The sequence below is a fragment of the Thalassophryne amazonica genome, chromosome 17 (genome assembly GCF_902500255.1).
Source record: "Thalassophryne amazonica chromosome 17, fThaAma1.1, whole genome shotgun sequence".
NCBI lineage: Eukaryota > Metazoa > Chordata > Actinopteri > Batrachoidiformes > Batrachoididae > Thalassophryne > Thalassophryne amazonica.
In genome coordinates, this window is record NC_047119.1 from 17,758,532 (window position 1) to 17,780,605 (window position 22,074).

Here is a 22,074-nt window from a genome sequence, read left to right on the forward strand (position 1 = left end):
GTTTGACTTACTACCAGCAATGCGAACCAAGCTCCTTCTGCGGTCGTACAGGGACCAGATAGCCCTTAGCAAAGGACCCCAGACCCCGTACTCCCGGAGCACTCCCCACAGGGTGCCCCGAGGGACACGGACAAACGCCTTCTCCAGATCCAGAAAACACATGTGGACTGGTTGGGCAAACTCCCATGAACCCTCGAGCACCCGATGGAGCGTATAGAGCTGGTCCAGTGTGCCGCGACCAGGACGAAAACCACACTGCTCCTCCTGAATCCGAGGTTCGACCATCGGTCAAATTCTCCTCTCCAGTACTCTGGAATAGACCTTACCGGGGAGGCTGAGGACTGTGATCCCCTTATAGTTGGAACACACCCTCCGGTCCCCCTTCTTAAACAGAAGGACCACCACCCCAGTCTGCCAATCCAGAGGCACTGTCCCTGATCGCCACGCGATGTTGCAGAGGCGTGTCAGCCAAGACAGTCCCACAACATCCAGAGACTTAAGGTACTCAGGACAGATTTCATCCACCCCAGGAGCCTTGCCACCGAGGAGCTTTCTAACCACCTCGGTGACTTCGGCCTGGGTAATGGATGAGTCTGCCTCTGAGTCCCCAGTCTCTGCTTCCTCTTCGGAAGACGTGACAATGGGATTGAGGAGATCCTCGAAGTACTACTTCCACCGCCCAAAGGAAGGACATCTGGTGCTCCTGAAAAAAATAAAAAATAAAAAAATAAATAAATAAATATATATATATATATATATATATATATATATATATATATATATATATATATATATATATATATATATATATATGCCAGGTTAAGGGGGAATGTGAACAGCAGTACAGCAGTTATTACATACTTGTATTCCAACACGGTGGATTTTGCACAGATAATAAAGTGTATATGGCACATGTGGATCCAACAGATATTGCACCAATAATTGTTATTTCAAGGAATAAAATAAAATACTGCACATTAGGTTTTAGTTGTGTGATAAATATTGCCCAGTGGATTATTGTTGCGAACACTCCATTACTCCCGAGTAATGGGAGTAATGGAGTGGGTGTGACCCACTCCTCCCGAGTGGGTCACTCGGGATGAGCTCGGAGTTGAGCCCCTGCTCCTCCACATCGAAAGGAGTCAGTTGAGGTGGCTCGGGCATCTTTTCCGGATGCCCCCTGGACGCCTCGCTGGAGAGGTGTTCCGGGCACGTCCCATTGGGAGGAGGCCCCGGGGAAGACCCAGGACACGCTGGAGGGACTACATCTCTCGGCTGGCTTGGGAACGCCTTGGTGTTCCCCCGCAGGAGCTGGGGGAGGTGTGTGTGGATCGGGAGGTCTGGGCGGTTTTGCTTGAGCTGCTGCCCCCGCGACCCGACTCCGGATAAAGCGGAAGAAAATGGATGGATGGATGGATGGATGGATGGATGGATGGACACTCCATTACTCTGAGTTCAGGGATGCCATCAGTCTGACTGTGGCCGGAAAGAAGTTTTATGGAATCAAGTCCTGTGTGTAATAGAGTGACCGAATGTCCTGTTTTCCCAGGACATGTCCTATTTTCACGTCCTGTCCTGGCTGTCCTAGGTTGTTTTTTTTTTTAGAAAGTAATGACAATGTGCTGGTTTTCATTGTTTTTCATCGTTGAGTAAACTTCGAGTATCATTTGATTATCTCATTTGGGAGCAACTAATCACCGGAACTATAGGCAGAATGGAATCAGAACAACTGGTAATCAGCGCAAAGGGTTGTTTTTGGTTGGCATTAAAAGCCCCAAACTCTTGACAGAACAGTGACAGAATGTCAGAACAAGAGCTTGTATGGTACCATCTAGTGTTAGTGATGGTAAATTTTCCGATATGGCAATCTGCTGGCAATTAGTGCTAAATGGGACAAAAAAAGAGATAAGTTTGTGCTTTCAACATGACGGGTGGGGGGTGGACTTTCTGCTTTGTATGATAACATTTTATTATGTTATCTTGAGATTGGTTATCAATATCTTGATAGTAGGGGGCATAGTTAGATGCTGTTCTGTCAATCATTCCATCAATTGTATTATCATTCTAAGTTGGTTCCACTCCTCCAGCCAAGGCAAAGGAGTCGGTATCGGGTTATTTGGTCACGTGACTTTTAGTCAGGATTCTGACATTTTGCTGATTGGCTGAGACACGCCACACTCTGATTGGCTGCAGCCTTTGTTTACAACATCGCAGTGGTACCACAGTCTCTGGAGGAGTGGAACCAACTTACATTTTCGGAGGTTGCGCCACAGCCAAGCACAGAGCGTGGCATGATAGTCAATAGCGGCCGACGTATCAGATGGACCAATTACACCCATGTTTCAAAAACATGCTACCAGTCTCTTTATATAAGAGACTGTTGTATAGAGCCTGGCCGATATAAGCCCTTTTCAAAGTACTATCGGCCGAAATTTTGCCGATAGAATAATTTCTCATAAACAGAACAGTTACTGAAATAATGTTTGTGTCGGCAATGTAAAATGTCCTTGCACCATTTGTCCATTAGATGGAGCTTTGACTCCATTCAACTGAGAGCTGCTTACACCCCTGCTTAAATGTGTTCATCACCGCCCCCGTAGTTCGCCGTCACACTGCACTGATCGGCTGACAAAAGCATACAAGTAAGTTTATAAGGATCTATATCCTTATCCTGAACCTATATCTAAGTTGCAACAACAAGAGGTACAAGATCAGATGTATTTCACAACTCTTTTTAAGGATATGTAGTTGCTAATTTCACAAAGGTTTAATTCTTTATTGCATTTTTTGAACTTGAAAATTCTTCTCTGTTATAAAGTTAATCAATATGAGAACAAAGCTTCAGCTTTTAGCTCATACCTTTTTTGTTAAGGGTCCAAAAAAGAACATTTTATTCATTAAAAAAAAAAATAATAATATCGGCTGATCTATCGGCAAATCAGCCAATTTATCGATTATCAGCATTTTTTTCATCCAAATATCGTTATCAGCATCGGCCTCAAAAAATCCATATCGGTCGGGCTCTACTGTGGTACCAATGCTATTATCATTCCTGTTCTGCTAACCGTTCCAGTTCTGCCGGTTAGTACCCGCTATCTCATTGCCGGTAATCAAGATATGGTCACCCTAGTGTGTAATAATGCTGTCTGCTCTACTTTTCCTCAGGGTGGTTCTGATTTAGATTGTGTTAAATGTCTATGGATGAGTGCTAATGTTAGCTAGCTTCTAAACATTGCTCTTAGTTACAGTTTAAGTAATTTTAGCTCGCTAAAGCTAACAATAGTCAGCTAGCTATTAGCTGACTATTGTTAGGTGAGCCCCCGAGTCATTGTATAATTCACACTCTGCTCAGACATTTAGCCTACAAAGAAAAAAGGTATTTAATGTGTCCATTTAAAAGATGTGAATGTTAACTTAAGTTGTCATGAACCTCCAGGTAAAGACTCCCGCACGTGTGACTCATGCCACCCTGGATACCTGCTGTCACAGGGCATGTGTGAGTCCCTGTGCGACATAAACCAGTACCCTCTGATCAAGGTAACTACACCATCAAGCCCATTGTACATTTTCAGTTTCACAAAAATTATTTAAAAAATAATAATAATTTTAAATTATGTGTAGCTTCAGAATGACGTGTAAAGTATCAAGTGAAAATCAATGTTGTTTTTCAGTCTTCCTGGCGCTTTGCTGTAGCCATTTGCAAGTTATTTGGTTTTTGTTTGGTTTGGTTTTAGATTGAACTTGTAAATCAGGTGGTATTGTGTTAACAAAGAGATAATATAGCCCTTTTTTTATTTTAAAAGTAATATACTAATTATTGAGCTGTATTTTAGGGAAGTTTTACATTTAAAATAATTGAATCATTAACATTTTAAGTGAGTTTTTCCTCTTCTTCATCATCAGGGTTTAAGCCACACCTGTGAAGACTGCGACAGCTCCTGTCTGGAGTGTCGGGGACCCGGACCAGCCAACTGCACCGTGTGTCCACCTCAGGCCATTTTAGAAGCCGGGGGGCGCCGCTGTTTGCTGTGTTGTCGTTATGAGGAAGAGAAAGAAGAAGAGGCAGCTTTGGAGAAGATACTTACTGGTGGTCAGGTGCAACATCAGGACTGTTGTAACTGCACTGAGACTCGAGGTAGGTGACATGTAACAGTTATAGAAACAAAAGGATTATGGTAGCTTAGCCTACCAGCACTTGAGTAGCTGTGTTTGGGAATGTGACCGTTTCAGATCAAGACTGAGATCCAGGTGTTCAATCAGTTCCTGGACTCAGACAGTGTATCTGTTTGTGGTTAACCAGTCAAACCTGTTCACTTGTCTCGACAGTGACGTATGACTCAGAAGACGACTAACAATTTCATCGTGAGGGAAAGTCAGCCACGATATTTTAGCCAATAGTTGCGTTTCTCGGGGTATGATCCAGGACGCAGGTGCCTCAGTGGCTGAAGAAAGCCAGTGGAACGCCTGCGTTTCGTCTGGTTGTGGCAAATTAGATGGTTACTTTCTAAAGATGGGGATGAACCAGTTGACAACCTGGGTGGTTGCCATCTGGGGCTCAGGGTGCAAATTCAGACTATGCACGCAAAAATATATAAGTTAAAAATAGCTACAACATGACAAGTGATTCCCAACACAGCGAGGAGGACTTTTACTGACGAATCATTCAATGCAAATAAAACTAGAAGGCACTCAGAGAGCTGCCAAGGCTGCACATCCCTCACCGTCAAATACCCACTTTCACATTTAGCATCAGGCCTAGTTATCTACAACCCCTGGCAAAAATTATGGAATCACCGGCCTCGGAGGATGTTCATTCAGTTGTTTAATTTTGTAGAAAAAAAAAGCAGATCACAGACATGACACAAAACTAAAGTCATTTCAAATGGCAACTTTCTGGCTTTAAGAAACACTATAAGAAATCAGGAAAAAAAATTGTGGCAGTCAGTAACGGTTACTTTTTTAGACCAAGCAGAGGGAAAAAAAATATGAACTCACTCAATTCTGAGGAATAAATTATGGAATCACCCTGTAAATTTTCATCCCCAAAACTAACACCTGCATCAAATCAGATCTGCTTGTTAGTCTGCATCTAAAAAGGAGTGATCACACCTTGGAGAGCTGTTGCACCAAGTGGACTGACATGAATCATGGCTCCAACACGAGAGATGTCAATTGAAACAAAGGAGAGGATTATCAAACTCTTAAAAGAGGGTAAATCATCACACAGTGTTGCAAAAGATGTTGGTTGTTCACAGTCAGCTGTGTCTAAACTCTGGACCAAATACAAACATGGGAAGGTTGTTAAAGGCAAATATACTGGTAGACCAAGGAAGACATCAAAGCGTCAAGACAGAAAACTTAAAGCAATATGTCTCAAAAATCAAAAATGCTCAACAAAACAAATGAGGAACGAATGGGAGGAAACTGGAGTCAACGTCTGTGACCGAACTGTAAGAAACCGCCTAAAGGAAATAGGATTTACATACAGAAAAGCTAAACGAAAGCCATCATTAACACCTAAACAGAAAAAAACAAGGTTACAATGGGCTAAGGAAAAGCAATCGTGGACTGTGGATGACTGGATGAAAGTCATATTCAGTGTGGAATCTCGAATCTGCATTGGGCAAGGTGATGATGCTGGAACTTATGTTTGGTGCCGTTCCAATGAGATTTATAAAGATGACTGCCTGAAGAGAACATGTAAATTTCCACAGTCATTGATGATATGGGGCTGCATGTCAGGTAAAGGCACTGGGGAGATGGCTGTCATTACATCATCAATAAATGCACAAGTTTCCGTTGATATTTTGGACACTTTTCTTATCCCATCAATTGAAAGGATGTTTGGGGATGATATCATTTTTCAAGATGATAATGCATCTTGCCATAGAGCAACAACTGTGAAAACATTCCTTGCAAAAAGACACATAGGGTCAATGTCATGGCCTGCAAATAGTCCAGATCTTAATCCAATTGAAAATCTTTGGTGGAAGTTGAAGAAAATGGTCCATGACAAGACTTCAACCTGCAAAGCTGATGTGGCAACAGCAATCAGAGAAAGTTGGAGCCAGATTGATGAAGAGTGCTGTTTGTCACTCATTAAGTCCATGCCTCAGAGACTGCAAGCTGTTATAAAAGCCAGAGGTGGTGCAACAAAATACTAGTGCTGTGTTGGAGCGTTCTTATGTTTTTCATGATTCCATAATTTTTTCCTCAGAATTGAGTGATTCTATATTTTTTTTTCCCTCTGCTTGGTCTAAAAAAGTAACCGTTACTGACTGCCACAATTTTTTTTTCCTGATTTCTTATAGTGTTTCTTAAAGCCAGGAAGTTGCCATTTGAAATGACTTTAGTTTTGTGTCATGTCTGTGATCTGCTTTTTTTCTACAAAATTAAACAACTGAATGAACATCCTCCGAGGCCGGTGATTCCATAATTTTTGCCAGGGGTTGTATACGCCGATAAAGATCCATTCATAATTTTTTGAGTTGAGTGTTCTTATATCTCTAACATTCTCTTGGATCCCAGATTCAGAATATGTTTGAATTGTTACTACATTATTAATCTCAAGTGTTATCAAACTTCATTTTTGAATTATTTGTTCCTGAATGCTTAAAACCTCTGCTGGATCCTGGATACAAAATACATTCTGAATCAAATTCAAAATGAAATTCCTAATTTTCCAGAACCAACATCCATCAGCTCAACCCAATTTCATCAACATCCTCTCACAACGTTTTGAGTTGAATGCTGCTATGTGCCTGTCATTCTTTTAGATCACTGTTCCAGAATATATTCCACATTATCTTCCAAAACTGAATCACTTATTCCCCAGAGCATCATCTATCTGCTCCCCAAATGTTATTGAAATCCGTTCATTACTTTTTTGAGTTATCCAGACAAACAAAGAGATAAACACCAGTAAAAACATTAGCTCCTTGGCAGAGGCAATAATAATACGAGTGGAGCACCACGCAGGCCGCGGGGCTCACTCGGTGGTAGATGGAGGCACAAACTGGAAATGGCACAAAAAATCTCCATAGTGGGGGAAAAAGCTACAAACCACTGTTGTAAAAAGCCGTAAATAGCCACAAATCGACGGTAGACGAACATAGACGTTATATAGAGTAGACGCCGCATTGGTTGCTGTGGTGCAAGAAATGCGGCCGCCATCTTGGACCATCATCGTAGTGATTCCATCACAAGGCACAGTGAAGGTTTGATTTTAGAATCTTATTTTCTTTTTTAATATTTCTAACATAATATGTGTGAAATACCAAGTGTTCCAATACTTTTGGAGGGCACTGTATTCTAACCTTATGATGAGTGTGGTATTATTACTGTTTTAAGAATATTTGCTTCACTTTGTGTCATATCATAGTCATATCTTATATCAGATTGATATGACAATATTACAATATGATAATTTGGCCATATTGTAGGCAAAAAAGAAAAATGCTTAAAAAGGTGGGGGGGTCCACTCCTGCAGTAGCCGAAAGGAAAAAAAAAATTAAAATATTTAAAAGGCTGGGGTCTGGGGGTGGCAGAGCTCCTCCAGAAACTGAAAGGCACAAAAAAACAAATAATACCCCCCGAAGCTGAAAGGTTTTAGTCATGCTCCACCGAAGCATTTACTCAAAAACGTCTGAAGGACCTAAATGACATGGTGAGATGCTGAAGAGCTTCGCTCGTCATGTCCACGAGATATATATATTAAAATGTGAAACTATAGCTTTGTTTAGCGTGAAATCACCAGTAACGTCAACTTACTCATCGCTGTCCATCGGTAAGTGTTCTGGAGGGGGGAACTGTGTGTATGTGGCCCTCTTACCCACCATTTCTGTACAAGCATATGATTGTCTTTGTTTGCTAGGAGAGTGCATCCTCAGCACCAACTTGGCTTTCAGGAACGAGGAGGAAGAGGAGGTCAGGGGTAACCTGGCCGTCTTCATCACTGCCTCCATTCTGCTGGTGCTCGGACTGGGAGCCGTCATCTTCCTCATCAGGCACTCCCGCTCCAAGAGCACCACCCCAGACATTGCCCCGCGTGGCTACGAGAAGCTGGGCTCAGGTGGGGGGTACGGCGCCGGCAGCAGACGCGGCTACAGCTCTGCTTCCACTGCGTCTTACAGCGGCCACTCCAGCTCCTCCGGCAGCCGTTTCCAGGACTCCCGCCTAGGTGACATCAGCGACCGCCGCTCAGAGAGGAAGAATGACGAGGACGATGAGGACGAGGATGAGGACATTGTTTACATGGGTAAAGACGGCACTGTGTACAGGAAGTTCCGGTACGGACAGCTGGGAGAGGACAACGAGGACGAGCTGGAGTACGACGATGAGAGCTACACGTTCCGATGAAGCATAAATAATAATAATAATAATAATAATAAATCCAAGTTTCTCAATGTGTCCTCTGCTGTCTCTGCTGCCCCGGAGGACAGATCCATTTATCCTTCACTGAATATGACCAAATGAGACATGCAAACCTATTTATGAGTTCTACTGTGACCCAGTCACAAAATGAAATAATGTGCAAAAAATGATCATCCCTGTCGTTTCTTTTATGCTTGATTTATTCATATTTTTTGACCTTCATGTGCGCTACGCTTTCATTCCCACATATATAACAATTGTGCTGTTGCAGTAGCATTCTGAATTTGCTTAATCGTGTTATTTTTGCTTTGCTCTCATCTTGTTTGCTGCTTCATAAATTGAAAACACATTTCTGTTGAAATAAAGTCTTGCAAAATGCATTTAATGTGTAACTCATCAGCGCGAGACTCAAACTGCCCGATTTGTCACTTTAGCGGCAAAACTGTTCAATTTCTGCTCCAAACAGATGGAAAAGGATGATTGAAAACAATGTTGGGATTTCAGCCTGATTTTATTGAATTACTTGACAGAGATCCATGTTTTATTTGCACATCCTCTGTACGCCGTCGTAAAAATATTCACGGTTAATAGGGCCATCGATAATCTATGAGGTGGCATGCACTGACGCACAAAGGCACAACAACCACACACCGAGAGGATATTGTGCTTTACAAGAGATTCAATTTTCATTTTCTGTGGCCCTGCAGATCCGGGAGAGAACTCAGACTGTCCGATTCACAAAGTGGCTGAAAAGGCTCACGTGATCAGAATGCGCATGAAAGGTCACGTTCTCTCACATGGCAACAAGAGCTTGATTAACACGACTCAAAACATTTTCAACCAATCCCGGTGGAATGATCAGTTTAATCTCATCTGATTTTATTGCTGTATTAGGATCTGGATGAGGATCTTGGATCATTTTCTTTTACCTCTCAGCCCGCTGAGGCTGCAGGGATTTTAAATCGTTGTCATGATCATCTTCTGTCCATTCATCCAAACCTCACTTTCTGCATTTTTCCAATAAAACTACGGTGGCCAATAAGAGCCACACAACACCAACAAATGCAATAAACATTTTCACATACAATGATAATACCCGTTATTATTTAAACAGCCCAATGTCACAGTTCATGCACAACTTTAACCTTTAACCCACTGTTTTGAGCTTGAAATCCATTAGTTGTCTCCTGTATAGTTTCAAGGTCACGATGTCCTTTATCTCATGATAATCACAGCGGTTTCTAATTGGATGCGTATGATCATGGTGGTTTGTTATTGGACGCAGTATGAAGTAGTAGCATATCAACAGCTGCTTCACACAAAAAACACCTGCACACACACTTTAACAATAAGTAGCTGCGGAAAAAAAGTCAGAACTATTGCAAACATACACAAACATAACCTGCAGTACATGTAGTAATTTAATTTGACCATGTGTTTGCTGCTAATTCACACAACACTTGGAAACACAAATGCTCTGCAATGCTCCACAACACAACAGACGTTTCTGCCCAGAGGTCTTCATGTGACTTCTACTCTTCAGTAAAATAAAACAATAACGCATTAAAAATTAGCTATGGTGCATCCAGAAAGTATTCACAGCACTTCACTTTTTCCACATTTTATGTTAGTCTTGTTCCAAAATGGAGTAAATTCATTTATTTCTCCTCAAACGTCTACTCACAACACTCCATAATGACAACGTAAAAAGTATTTTTGAAATTTTTGCAACTTTGTTAAAAATAAAAAACTAAGAAATCACGTGTACATAAGTATTCACACCCTTTGCTCAATACTTTGTTGATGCACCTTTGGCAGCAATTACAGCTGTCTTCTTGAATATGATGCCACAAGCTTGGTTCACCTATCTGTGCGCAGTTTTGTTTATTCCTCTTTGCAGCACCTCTCAAGCTCCATCAGGTTGGATGGGAAGCGTCGGTGCACAGCCATTTTCAGATCTATCCAGAGATGTTCAATCGGATTCAGGTCTGGGCTCTGGCTGGGTCACTCAAGGACATTCACAGAGTTGTCCTGAAGCCACTCCTTTGATATCTTGACTGTGTGCTTAGGGTCATTGTCCTGTTGAAATATAAACCGTTGTCCCAGTCTGAGGTCAAGAGTGCTCTGGAGCAGGTTTTCATCCAGGATGTCTCTATACATTGCTGCATTCATCTTTCCCTCAATCCTGACTAGTCTCCCAGTTCCTGCCCCTGAAAAAAAAACATCCCCACAGCATGATGCTGCCACCATCATGCTTCACTGTAGGGATGGTGCCTGGTTTCCTGCAAACATGGCACCTGACATTCACGCCAAAGAGTTCAATCTTTGTCTCGTCAGACCAGAGAATTCCAGGTGGGCTGTCATGTGCCTTTTACTAAGAAGTGGCTTCCATCTGGCCACTCTACCATACAGGCCTGATTGGTGGATTGCTGCAGAGATGGTTGACCTTCTGGAAGGTTCTCCTCTCTCCACAGAGGAATGACGGAGCTCTGTCAGAGTGACCATCAGGTTCTTGGTCACCTCCCTGACTAAGGTCCTTCTCCCCGATCGCTCAGTTTAGATGGGCGGCCAGCTCCAAGAAGAGTCCTGGTGGATCTGAACTTCTTCCATTTACAGATGATGGAGGCCACTGTGCTCATTGGGACCTTCAAAGCAGCAGAAATGTTTCTGTACCCTTCCCCAAATTTGTGCCTCGAGACAATACTCTCTCTGAGGTCTATAAACAATTCCTTTGACTTCATGCCTGGTTTGTGCTCTAACATGCTGTCAACTGTGGGACCTTATATATAGACAGGTGTGTGTCTGTCCAAATCATGTCCAATCAACTGAATTTAACACAGGTGGACTCCAATTAAGCTGTAGAAACATCCTCAAGGAGGATCAGTAGAAACAGGATGCACCTGAGCTCAATTTTAACTTTATGGCAGAGTGTGAACATATTATTTCTTACTTTTTTTTATTATTCTTATTATTTTTAAGAAATTTGCAAAAATCTAAAAAAAAAAACCTTTTCATTATGGGGTATTGTGTGTAGAATTTTTTGGGGGGAAAATGAATTTAATCCATTTATTTAATCCAGCCTGTCAAATCATGGTTAAAGTAAATAAACACTCGGCTCTGCCGACCAGCTAAAGAGCAGAGTGCTGTGATGATAAAGTTCTATTAGAAACTGCTGGTTGTGAGTATTTCTGTTGTGAACTTCCGTTGTGTTGTGAAGCTTTGCAAAGCATTTGTGTTGTTTAGGTGTGTTGTGTGAACTTGAAGTAGACATGTTATCAAATTAAATTGTTGCACATGCTGTAGGTTATAGTTGTGTTCTGTTTTTGCAAGCTTTTGTTTTTCAATTTGCAATATGTTTTTTGAATTAACCACCTGTTGTTGAATAGATGTAGATGGGTTTTTGTTGTTTTCTGTTTTCCATTTGTAAGTGCTTTCTACTTTTGGTTACATTTTCTTAATTTGGAAGTGTTGTTGTGTCCCTTAGCAAACAGACTGACTAAACAACTCAGTTTCTAGCAGATGTTTGGGCAAAGTTAGTATGGTGGCCTATTTGAGTCATAAGGTCATGGGAAGGGTTTTTTTTTTAAGTACAATTTGGTTGTTTATGAGATAACTTCTACTGTACATACATGGTTGTTACCAAACTTGTTATGTACATTAGGCAACTTGATTCCAATAACCCTATTGATTCGGAAGTCAAAAGTCAAGATGACTGAAATAATTTTGTTTAACTGCAAATTTCTTGATTTCTTGTGTACATAGCTGAATGTTAGCACACATTGTATGGATATTACGTAGCCTGACTCCCAGAAACCTTTTGACTTTAGGTTCAGAAGGTCAAAGGTCAAGGCCGTCTTAACCTAAAAGCTGATTCACTAGATACTAATATTTACTTGGCTGCTGTGGTAATGTCCATCATCTGTGATGGACATTTCATTCTCTTTTAACCAGTGAGACAGTTTTCACGTTTCATCAATTTGCAAGGATATAGATTTGTTGCAGTCAAAAATGCATTCGTAATGGGGGAGGGGGTGTTATTTAACTTTCCCTATTTACATAAGTGTGTGTGTGTGTGTGTTGGGGGGGGGGGGGGGGGTATGCAATAATGCTGTTCAACCCAATGCGCAAAATCCAGGATTGTTTGTCCTTGGCAGAGCTATGCATTGTCATGGTGCCCTTCTAGTTTCGTATTTATCTTCCTTTCTTCAGATTAATTTAATGAAGTAAAAAATATCCATTTCTAAATAAATAATTGTTGTGTTTGCATTTTCTGAACAAAAGGGAGGACTCGGTTTGCTGCAATGCGCACCATCTGTGGCACAAGGCTTCATATTGTCCACACTATGCTTTTATTGCAGACACATAAGCAGCCTTTTCACGTGAAATACTCCGTGACCAGCAAAGGGTGTTATTGCTTCACTGCTTCTCATGCACACAGCAGCTACAACACTATGTGTGCGATTGCATTTCCTACCCTACTGTGAACAATGATGCTACACTGTAAGTGCTGCCAAGCTTCACGGGCCCGGCTTGCACGTGTAAGGTTCCCACATCCCGTGGATGCTGCGGCAGCAGCTACGAGATCGAGCGCTGGAGAGTTAGAACGTATTAAGTTTTTTTTCCTTCCTCTAATTGACAAACACAACACATAGACATATGAGCTGATGAAGCCGTTTGCTTTTGCTTTCCAGACTTTTGAGGTGCCCCATCCATTTAGTCAGTTTGGGTTTAAGAGCTGCTGGCACTGGCTTTGTCTGGTCTGCCGGGAAGACAAAGGAACAAAACAGAGACATTAAAGATGGCTGTGTTTATGCATTGGTAACAGTGCACCGAAACAAGGCCATTTCTCTTCCGTGCGTGAGCCTAAATAAATGTCTTGGAGGACTTACTCTGTTCGGGCTGCTGTTGGCTCTGGTCCCTGCAGAAAACTGTTCACTCTGGAAGAAGAGAAAGAGCGGTTGTTAGTGCAGGATTTATTGACGTGCAAGGCTGTAATGCACTGGTAAGGTAGTGAATTTGACGACCAAATGCAACTTATGAGCCAGTGCACAATTAGTCAGCCGGTGCTTGATGCGCCGATGAATAATGTGTTCGTTCTGCAATGTCATTCCTGCATTTAATACAAGCCTAAAATATGAGGATAATTAATGCTTGTTTATATAACTGCAATGTGCTGAAATGGCAACTATTTTTCTTTTCTTTTTTTTTTTTGTCTTTCATGTAATTACAACCACAAACAAATCCAGTTGGTTTCCATCCAGCAGAGTGGGTGCTGTGATTTTAAAAGAGCATTCCAGTAAAGGATAAAACAACACCTGGAGAAACACAAAGAAGTCGATACTTACCTCGAGTTCTCCGCTGCTTCCTTCAGTTCCTTGTCGAGTCTGAGGATTAGAGTTTAAATGAAAAGCAGAATGGAGTTGTTTAAAAGACTACCCGAGTTTGGAGAGGGTGCAGAGATGTGCTCAGTAGCTTTGAGAGACTCACCTAATGATGCACTCTGGGATCTGGATACATTCCATTGGGATAAGTTCCTGTAGCTCATCCAAACTGTTCACGTACTTTATCTTACTGCTGAACTTGGCACTGTGATGACATGCAAACACACAAGAAAGAGCAGTGAGGGTGTCCTGTGTGGTATCAGAGTATTTTTCTTAATTTGGTTTTTGTCTCCCAGTTACTGGCAGGATGTTTCTTGCACACTTGAAAATGTGGTGAGCTCAGATCTGGGAGCATGCACTGGATCTACACATCACCTCATCCAGCACGCTACGGAATCACCTCAGGATATGGATGGCAACCGCCCAGACAGCCGATCCTCACCTCTCAAATGTAGCCTTCTATCTGCCACAACCAGCTGAAATGTGGACATCCCTGCCATCCCTACAAGACCTGTACACCTCCAGGGCCCTGAGGTGAGCAAGGAAGATAGTGGCCGATCCCTCTCATCCAGGACACAAATTTTTTTATCACCCTCCCCTCTGGCAGATGGCTGAGGTCCATCAGGAGTAAAACCTCAAGACACATGCCAGAGACCCCCATTTACCCTGCCCCCCCCCCTCCACAAAGTACAGATTGGTCATCCCTGCACTGAAAGGTACTATACTTCTGCACACTAATCATATGCTTTTACACAGCCTCATTCCACTGCGTTATTTAACAGTGAACATAGTTTTGCCTATTTGTCTATTTGACTCTTACTTCTTACAGAAGTATTTTTTCCTTTTCATTTTTATTGTTATGCACCAATGACACCAGATCAAATTCTTTGTATGTGGGAACTTCATTGGCAATAAATTTGATTCTGATTCTGACCTTTTCCAGTTAGTGGGTTCCTTAGCACTGATGCCAAAAGAAGCGCACCACATGGCCAAAATGTCATAGCTGACATTCCCTCATGATGCACACAGTCATTCCAGCTATACCCAAAGACCATCCAAAGAGACCTAGTACAAAAGACATCCAGTCACTGGTTTTGGTCAACAGGTAGTGTCCAAGTCACATAACCATCCAAGGACCCAGAGACATGTACTATGTAACTGCTGAAATAAGTGAATCACTGTGTTTGACACATTCCAAGTCCAGCAAGTTATTGAAAGCTTGGATTTTATTCTTAATCCAGGATAAACCCACACATTCAGAATCCTCACTCAACTTCTCAAGAGCTGCAATTAGGGCATACACTGATTCTACAAAGATCGTATCATCTGCAAAGGCAAGGTCAGTAAATCTTTTCTTGTCACCAAACAAAAGCATCTAAGTCACTGGTTTTTACAACCCTCCTGTCACCCAGTCTGTGCAAGTATTGAATGGGGTAGGAGCCAGAATGCATCCCTGATAAATGCCTGTGCTGACTGGGAAACGGTCAGAGACTCAGCATATACACGGGTATTTTGAGTGCTGTGTAGGGCGAAGGCAGAGTCTTGCGGTTAAACAGAAAATCAAAGACGCACTGCCAACATTTGTGCGTGCATTCAATGAGTATTTGAAGAGCTAGGATGTGTTCAACAGTTGACTTCTTAGGCGTGAAACCAAACTGCTCCACTCACCAAATGAAAAATAAATAAAATGAAATAAAATAAAAATAAAATGACTGAATCTCTGAAAGAATTTGGTGACCATTAAAAAAAGTGTAACAATCCCCCTTTAAACACCCATATTAGCAAACCTGTTAGGACCTATGTCACAGACTGAGCACATAAAAATGGAATTTGAAATATCTTACCTGATGAAGGGCTTGGTAATAGCCAGGATGGTCCGAATAAACCACGATGGATGGAGAATAATGAAAGACTTCAAATTCTTCCTGAGCCTAAAGACAAGACAATGTGTCACAATATATTTTTCATGTTGTCGCTCAATATTGTAGATTGTTATGAATGAACAGATGTGAGTGAGCAGGGAAACCTTCTGTCAATCATCTGGTAGCATTTTTTCAGCCAACCGAGGCCTGGCATTCTTCTGTGGGGTGTGGCTCCATTCAGGTACACAATCGTGTAGTCCTCTGCTACCATCAGCTCCAGCGTGCTGATCACATAGCTGCACATACACGGTAAAACCCAGAGACTTTGGCGGCTAATATACAATCTCAGTAATTGAAATGAGCAGCTCCTTGAGAAAATAAGCAATGCCAATCAAAATTTACAAGAATATATTAAACAATTTATGTAATACACACACATTATATATATACACACACATTATATATATATATATATATATATATATATATATATATATATATATATATATATATATATATATATATGTATGTATATATATATATAAGTCAAATTAAAATATGAATGAATGTCAAAATGAATGTCAAATTATGGTTTCTATTCTATATCACACCCAGGCTAATACCAAATTTTGTTAAAATTATTTTATCAGTTAATAAATGAACTAGGTGTAAATCCAAGCACATGCTTGTTTTTGCAAAAACCACACAGAAGATGAAAACAAAAGTTGTGCAAGAGATGCAAAAAGCCAAAAGGTTGATAAAATAATCTTCACCATGACACACCAATAATCAAATTAATCAACTCATAACTAAAGAAGAAAATTTTATATTTCATATATATATATATATATATATATATATATATATATATATATATATACATAATTAAAAATTAGTTCATTCACTGGTAAACTGATATTTGTCCAAAATCTAGTGCTAATATCCAAATTTTTTATTACATATGTGTAAATGTTAGAACTCTTATTTTTTTTATTATTATTACAAATATCTACATATCAGAATTTTTATTTAACAGTTATGGCTGTGAAAATAACAGATTTAGGGCCTGAGTTACTAAAGATCCGCATGTGTAAAGACACAAGCAATAATAAATAAATAAGTTTGACTTTGATTTCAGTTTTAGACATAGTTTGCAAACTCCAAAATGTGGGAAAACTAGATACATTTCACAATATTCTCTCTAGCTATGAGAAAATGGCACTAATGTTAAAGCGTTTGCTTTGAGTTTGCCATTTTCTCCTTCTCTGTATCCATCTTGGCAGCTCAGCCAGACTCCTAAAAAAAATCAAACACTGTTGCAAACCCAGTTATCCTCCCCTCTCTTTTTCATTTCTCTCCTGCTTGTGTTGTGAGGAGCTTTGCCGCTTCCTTTGAAAATAAGTTTGACGACATCCTCGTCTCTCCCAGCTGCAGTCTGTGGTCCATCCTCCAGTGTCCTCAATAACTTCTTCAACTCCAGTGACTTTCTGAGCTCAGTTTCAAGTCTTCTACTGATCCAATGTCATTGTGCAGCTTCCAAACCACTGCTGAGCCACTCTGTTTGGCGGCGATTGTGGTCGTCTCCCACCAACATCAAGCTGCAAACTGTTGGCCACCCAACTCATTACTCCTCCTCACAAGGATTCAGACCTCGAGCCATCTGGCGTTAGAAACTGTCGACACTTTGATTTATCCACTTTAATTTTTGTCCAAAACTCTTTGATATGCCAGCTTACACAATATCTTTCATGGAACAGCCTGTGGCGCCCCAAATACACTGTCCAGGAATGAAATGCAAAAGTGCCAGTGCAAGAGCCTAGACATCAGGACAGGATGTCTTGACAACTGGTTAATTTCACTTAGTTCCACAAAATTTCATTTTGTTAGAGTTTTTCCTAATCTGTGCAGGCTAGCAACAGCAGATTTAAAGGGGTTATATTCTTCTGGCTTGTATGGTTTGGGGTTCACAACAAACATCCTGAAGACCTCACAAATTGATGTCCAAGCTTTTAAAGGTCAAACTACTTTGAAACATAAAGTTTGCACATGCTTAAAATACTTTACAATGATACCTCTCATTTACTTCCCCAGCCAAGGCCGGTACCCATTTACAGTACATAAGGATCAGGCATAAGTTCTCTCTTATAATGTTCAGGTAAGGCCTTGTGTACACTATACAGGTACATTTTACGATGTTGCTATCGGCAAACGTGCACTCACTTATGGGCATAACATATATGGTCTGTCTTGCAATGTCTACCGCAAAGCTGGTACATATTTACGCAAGGATCAATTATAAGGTCTATTAGAATATTCAGGTAAGATGTAATTTACAAGGATCACATATAAGGTCTCTTGCAATGTTCAGGTATAAGATGAAACTTACAAGGATCCGGTATAAAGGCCCAGTCACACGACACTTAACGAAGGGCAATGAAGCCCTAACAAAACAAGAAATCTGGATTTTCATTGACTTACGCTGGCATCATTTAACCTTCGCTCAGCTTCGTTCCTATAGCAGTCACTTCATCAGGATTTTTAAACTGTCAAAAAATTTGAACGAAGGGCAACGAAAACCTTAATTCATCCGTATTTCTTTTGGCTGTCGTTCTTGATGGTTTCTTATCATTTGCTTAGTTTTTGTAACGTTAGCCTCTCATTTGACTTCGTTCAATCAGCTGAATGTTTTCACACAGTACAAAAGCTGGTTTTTGAGCGCTTTTGTGGCGGAGCTGCAGCTCTGTCCCAGTGCCGAGTCCTGGAATGCAGAGATGCAGACACACACTGCTCCAGCAGTGACTCCAGGTGTGTTTGTTTTGTTTAAAGCGTTGAGATCAACATTAGCTTCGGTTTTGTTTCGTTCCTCTTTCGTCCCTTTTGCACTCGATTTGCAGACTATTAGGTGATAAAGCTCGTTCGTCCACCTTATCGCGATGAATTGTGATTTTTTTTTAACTTTTTTCCCTTCGGTCAGGAATTGTCATGTGCCGTGTGACTGGGCCATAAGGTCGAACTTACAAGGATCAGGTGTAAGGACGAACTTACAGGGATCAGGTGTAAGTTCGAACTTACAGGGATCAGGTGTAAGATCAAACTTGCAGGGATCAGGTAAAAGGTCGAACTTACAGGGATCAGGTGTAAGGTCGAACTTACAAGGATCAGGTGTAAGGTCGAACTTACAGGGATCAGGTGTAAGATCAAACTTGCAGGGATCAGGTAAAAGGTCGATCTTACAGGGATCAGGTGTAAGGTCGAACTTACAAGGATCAGGTGTAAGGTCGAACTTACAGGGATCAGGTGTAAGATCAAACTTACAGGGATCAGGTAAAAGGTCGACCTTACAGGGGTCAGGTATAAGGTCGAACTTACAGGGATCAGGTGTAAGGTCGAACTTACAGGGATCAGATGTAAGGTCAAACTTACAGGGATCTGGTGTAAGCTCGAACTTACAGGGATCAGGTGTAAGATCAAACTTACAGGGATCAGGTGTAAGGTCGAACTTACAGGTATCTGGTGTAAAATCTAACTTACAGGGATCAGGTGTAAGGTCGAACTTAGAGGGATCAGGTATAAGGTTGAACTTACAGGGATCAGGTATAAGGTCGAACTTACAAGGATCAGGTATAAGGTCGAACTTACAAGGATCAGGCTTAAGGTCGAACTTACAAGGATCAGGCATAAGGTCGAACTTACAAGGATCAGGTATAAGGTCGAACTTACAGGGATCAGGTATAAGGTCGAACTTACAAGGATCAGGCATAAGGTCAAACTTACAAGGATCAGGTATAAGGTCGAACTTTCAGGGATCAGGTATAAGGTCGAACTTACAAGGATCAGGCTTAAGGTCGAACTTACAAGGATCAGGCATAAGGTCGAACTTACAAGGATCAGGCATAAGGTCGAACTTACACGGATCAGGTATAAGGTCGAACTTACAGGGATCAAGTATAAGGTCGAACTTACAAGGATCAGGTATAAAGTCGAACTTACAGGAATCAGGTTTAAGGTGTATTTCACAATGATCAGTTAAGGTCTAACTTTACGAGTACCTTGGTGGCCTGTCTCAGTTAATGTATTATTGTTACTGTATCCTGTAAGAGTTGGAAAAGTTGTTGTATTTCTGAGCCTACTGATATCAGTGTTTGAAGGTGCAAATAAAAGTGTCCCTCAAGTTTTTGGTTGTAGCAAAACCTTGATGTCACAAGAAAGTAGCCTATTGCAAAAAACGTCCTCGACTAACACTGAGGGGTGTAGGTTTTGCAAGCAGCAGCACCATTTTCATTTAAAACAACAGGCACAGAAACAGATTTTGTTTTTCTTATGGCCATCTCATGTGTGACAAGAACCCTGTGTTTATTTGGGAAGAACATGACATAAACAACGAGTTCTTTTTCTTAGCTAATCATCTGCATTAAGTGGAAAAAGGTGCAGGGTTATGGCAGAGTTTTGGAAATGTTCAAAAAGTTTTAGAAATCGCAAGCTAGTGGCAAATTAATGGGGGGATAATGTGCAAATTTTCATACCCAAAAACAGATCATCTAGGCTCGTCTCCCATGTGCTTTCCATGTGTGAAATTTCATGTTCTTTTGAAGAAAGGTTTTCTGTGTTCCATGGCACAGTGTAGCTGTATAACTAACTGGTGATGCAACAGACTAAAGTTGCACTGTGCACTATTTCTTCTATCAAAGTCACAGAAGCCTTTAAAACCTTTCTAGTTGTCAAAGGTGTCGTAAGCTCCATCTTGCATAGTCACCCAGATTTTGAGAAATGCCTACAGACTTACCACATACTACACTCAAAAAAATGCCTCATTGGATGAACTCAGTTCAATTATGTGCAGGATTTCCATCTAATAAATATATGTAGCCCCAACTCAAATAAAACACATCCATGCAAGATAATTAAATTTAATTTTGTTGGGACTACATATATTTATTAGAAGGAAGTCCAATCCAGTGAGTCAGTTTTTTGAGTGTACTATACCGTTTTATTTTCTTAATGATTGATATAAATGAAGCCCAAGAAATTTTCAGTGACTTGAAAATATTCACATATTCATTCCCTTGACTTGTCTCAAGGCATCTGGCAGTAAAAGTGTTGATTTAGTCCTTATACTTAGAATTACGCTACCTTGTCCAATTACTTATGGCCTCTAAAAATGGAGGAACTGGCTATAAAAATGGCATCACTGGTTAATACATCATTTTTGTTCAACAAAGACAACAGAGGTGCTCTGACATTTAGGGAACAGTCCAGAGAAAAGTGGGGAGTAATACTCACAGGAAAAGGTTCTCCATGATTTCATGATAGTCATCTCTGTGACTGTCTGGCAGGAAACAGGCGGCGAACACTATAATGGCATTAACTCCGTTACCATAGTAGCCTTGATAAAAACAGGAAAAATAAAAGTAAAAAGAGTCAGACTGGCCTTGTTCCATTGTTGGTGAGAGCATCGTCTTAATTAGAAGGGTTTTTGTAATTCGATTGCTCTCATTTTCCCCTCTTCATTCATCTGTCAATCTATCTCTCTTTTGTCTGACTGTCTCTCTGTCCATTTCCCCTCACGCCTTCTCAGATTCATGGAACTTCTTTTTATTCACAAACCCAGTCATTAGCAAATCTGGTGTCACTCACGCAGAATGCCAGGATTTGAGATCATATTGACTGTTCGTTGACAGATGTCTCTGTTTCAAATAGGATGAGAGATTTTTAAAAAAGCTCCCACATCACAATGTTCAGTGGGCAGAAAATTGTATGAGCTGTCATAGTTAAAGGTCCAATTTCCAATGTACCTTAGTAGAGCAGTTTATGTCCTTGGGTCCTTTGAGATATGGAGATGCCCAGGAAAAGCTTCCAGATTCACAACATCCATTTCCTTGACTTCCCTCACTGTACAGAGGTGTTTAGCGATTGTGATACCTTTGTAAAAGAACGAAGGTCCAAGTCTTTATGCCCCTGGTGCTTTCTATCATACTGCATGGTTGTGAGATTTGGACACTAACCAGCGACACATCAGTGCATCCACCACACTATGGAATCACCTTGTGTCTTGGATGGTAACCACCCAGGCAGAAAATCCAATCCATCTCATCTCAAAAATAACAATTTATCTGCTGCTGTCAATTGAAACATGGGAATCTCCTTGGCCTTCTCCAACTGTTGGGGTCCTCAACATTGTGGCAACTGCATAAGTAATCATACATAGAGAAATGGGCCACATGTTGAAGCTTAGCGTCCCTCACAATGCAAATGATACTCTTCACTTGAATCTCCCCGAATAATCACTTGCATGACACAAAGTCATATCAGTGGTACCCAAGGATTCCCTGAAGAGACAAAGTACCAAAGACATCCAGTCAATGCCTTAGGTCAGTGGTTAGTGTACATGTCTCACAACCATACAGTGAGACAGGTAGCACCAGGACCTTAAAGACTTAATTCTTTAATTCTTCTGTAAA

The 22,074-nt window shown here is 41.0% G+C and overlaps 2 protein-coding genes across 3 annotated transcripts in view; one reads left to right on the top strand and one right to left on the bottom strand.

Annotated features, from left to right (window-relative positions):
• Nucleotides 1–8,753, top strand: part of pcsk5a (proprotein convertase subtilisin/kexin type 5a) — an 88,483-nt gene extending 79,730 nt beyond the window's left edge. Inside the window, exons 35-37 of the mRNA XM_034192191.1 lie at nucleotides 3,437–3,537; nucleotides 3,904–4,135; nucleotides 7,874–8,753. Of these exons, the coding sequence (XP_034048082.1) occupies nucleotides 3,437–3,537; nucleotides 3,904–4,135; nucleotides 7,874–8,358 (818 nt within the window). The 3' untranslated portion in view covers nucleotides 8,359–8,753. The remainder of the gene's footprint in view (nucleotides 1–3,436; nucleotides 3,538–3,903; nucleotides 4,136–7,873) is intronic.
• Nucleotides 8,754–11,947: 3,194 nt separating this feature from the next.
• Nucleotides 11,948–22,074, bottom strand: part of prune2 (prune homolog 2 with BCH domain) — a 37,843-nt gene continuing 27,716 nt past the window's right edge. For both annotated transcript variants that reach the window (XM_034192452.1, XM_034192451.1), the window contains exons 5-11: nucleotides 20,897–20,999; nucleotides 15,781–15,912; nucleotides 15,599–15,685; nucleotides 13,861–13,959; nucleotides 13,719–13,757; nucleotides 13,263–13,310; nucleotides 11,948–13,132 (exon numbers count right to left, since the gene is read on the bottom strand). In XM_034192452.1, coding sequence (XP_034048343.1) covers nucleotides 13,102–13,132; nucleotides 13,263–13,310; nucleotides 13,719–13,757; nucleotides 13,861–13,959; nucleotides 15,599–15,685; nucleotides 15,781–15,912; nucleotides 20,897–20,999 — 539 coding nt within the window. In that variant the 3' untranslated portion in view covers nucleotides 11,948–13,101. The remainder of the gene's footprint in view (nucleotides 13,133–13,262; nucleotides 13,311–13,718; nucleotides 13,758–13,860; nucleotides 13,960–15,598; nucleotides 15,686–15,780; nucleotides 15,913–20,896; nucleotides 21,000–22,074) is intronic.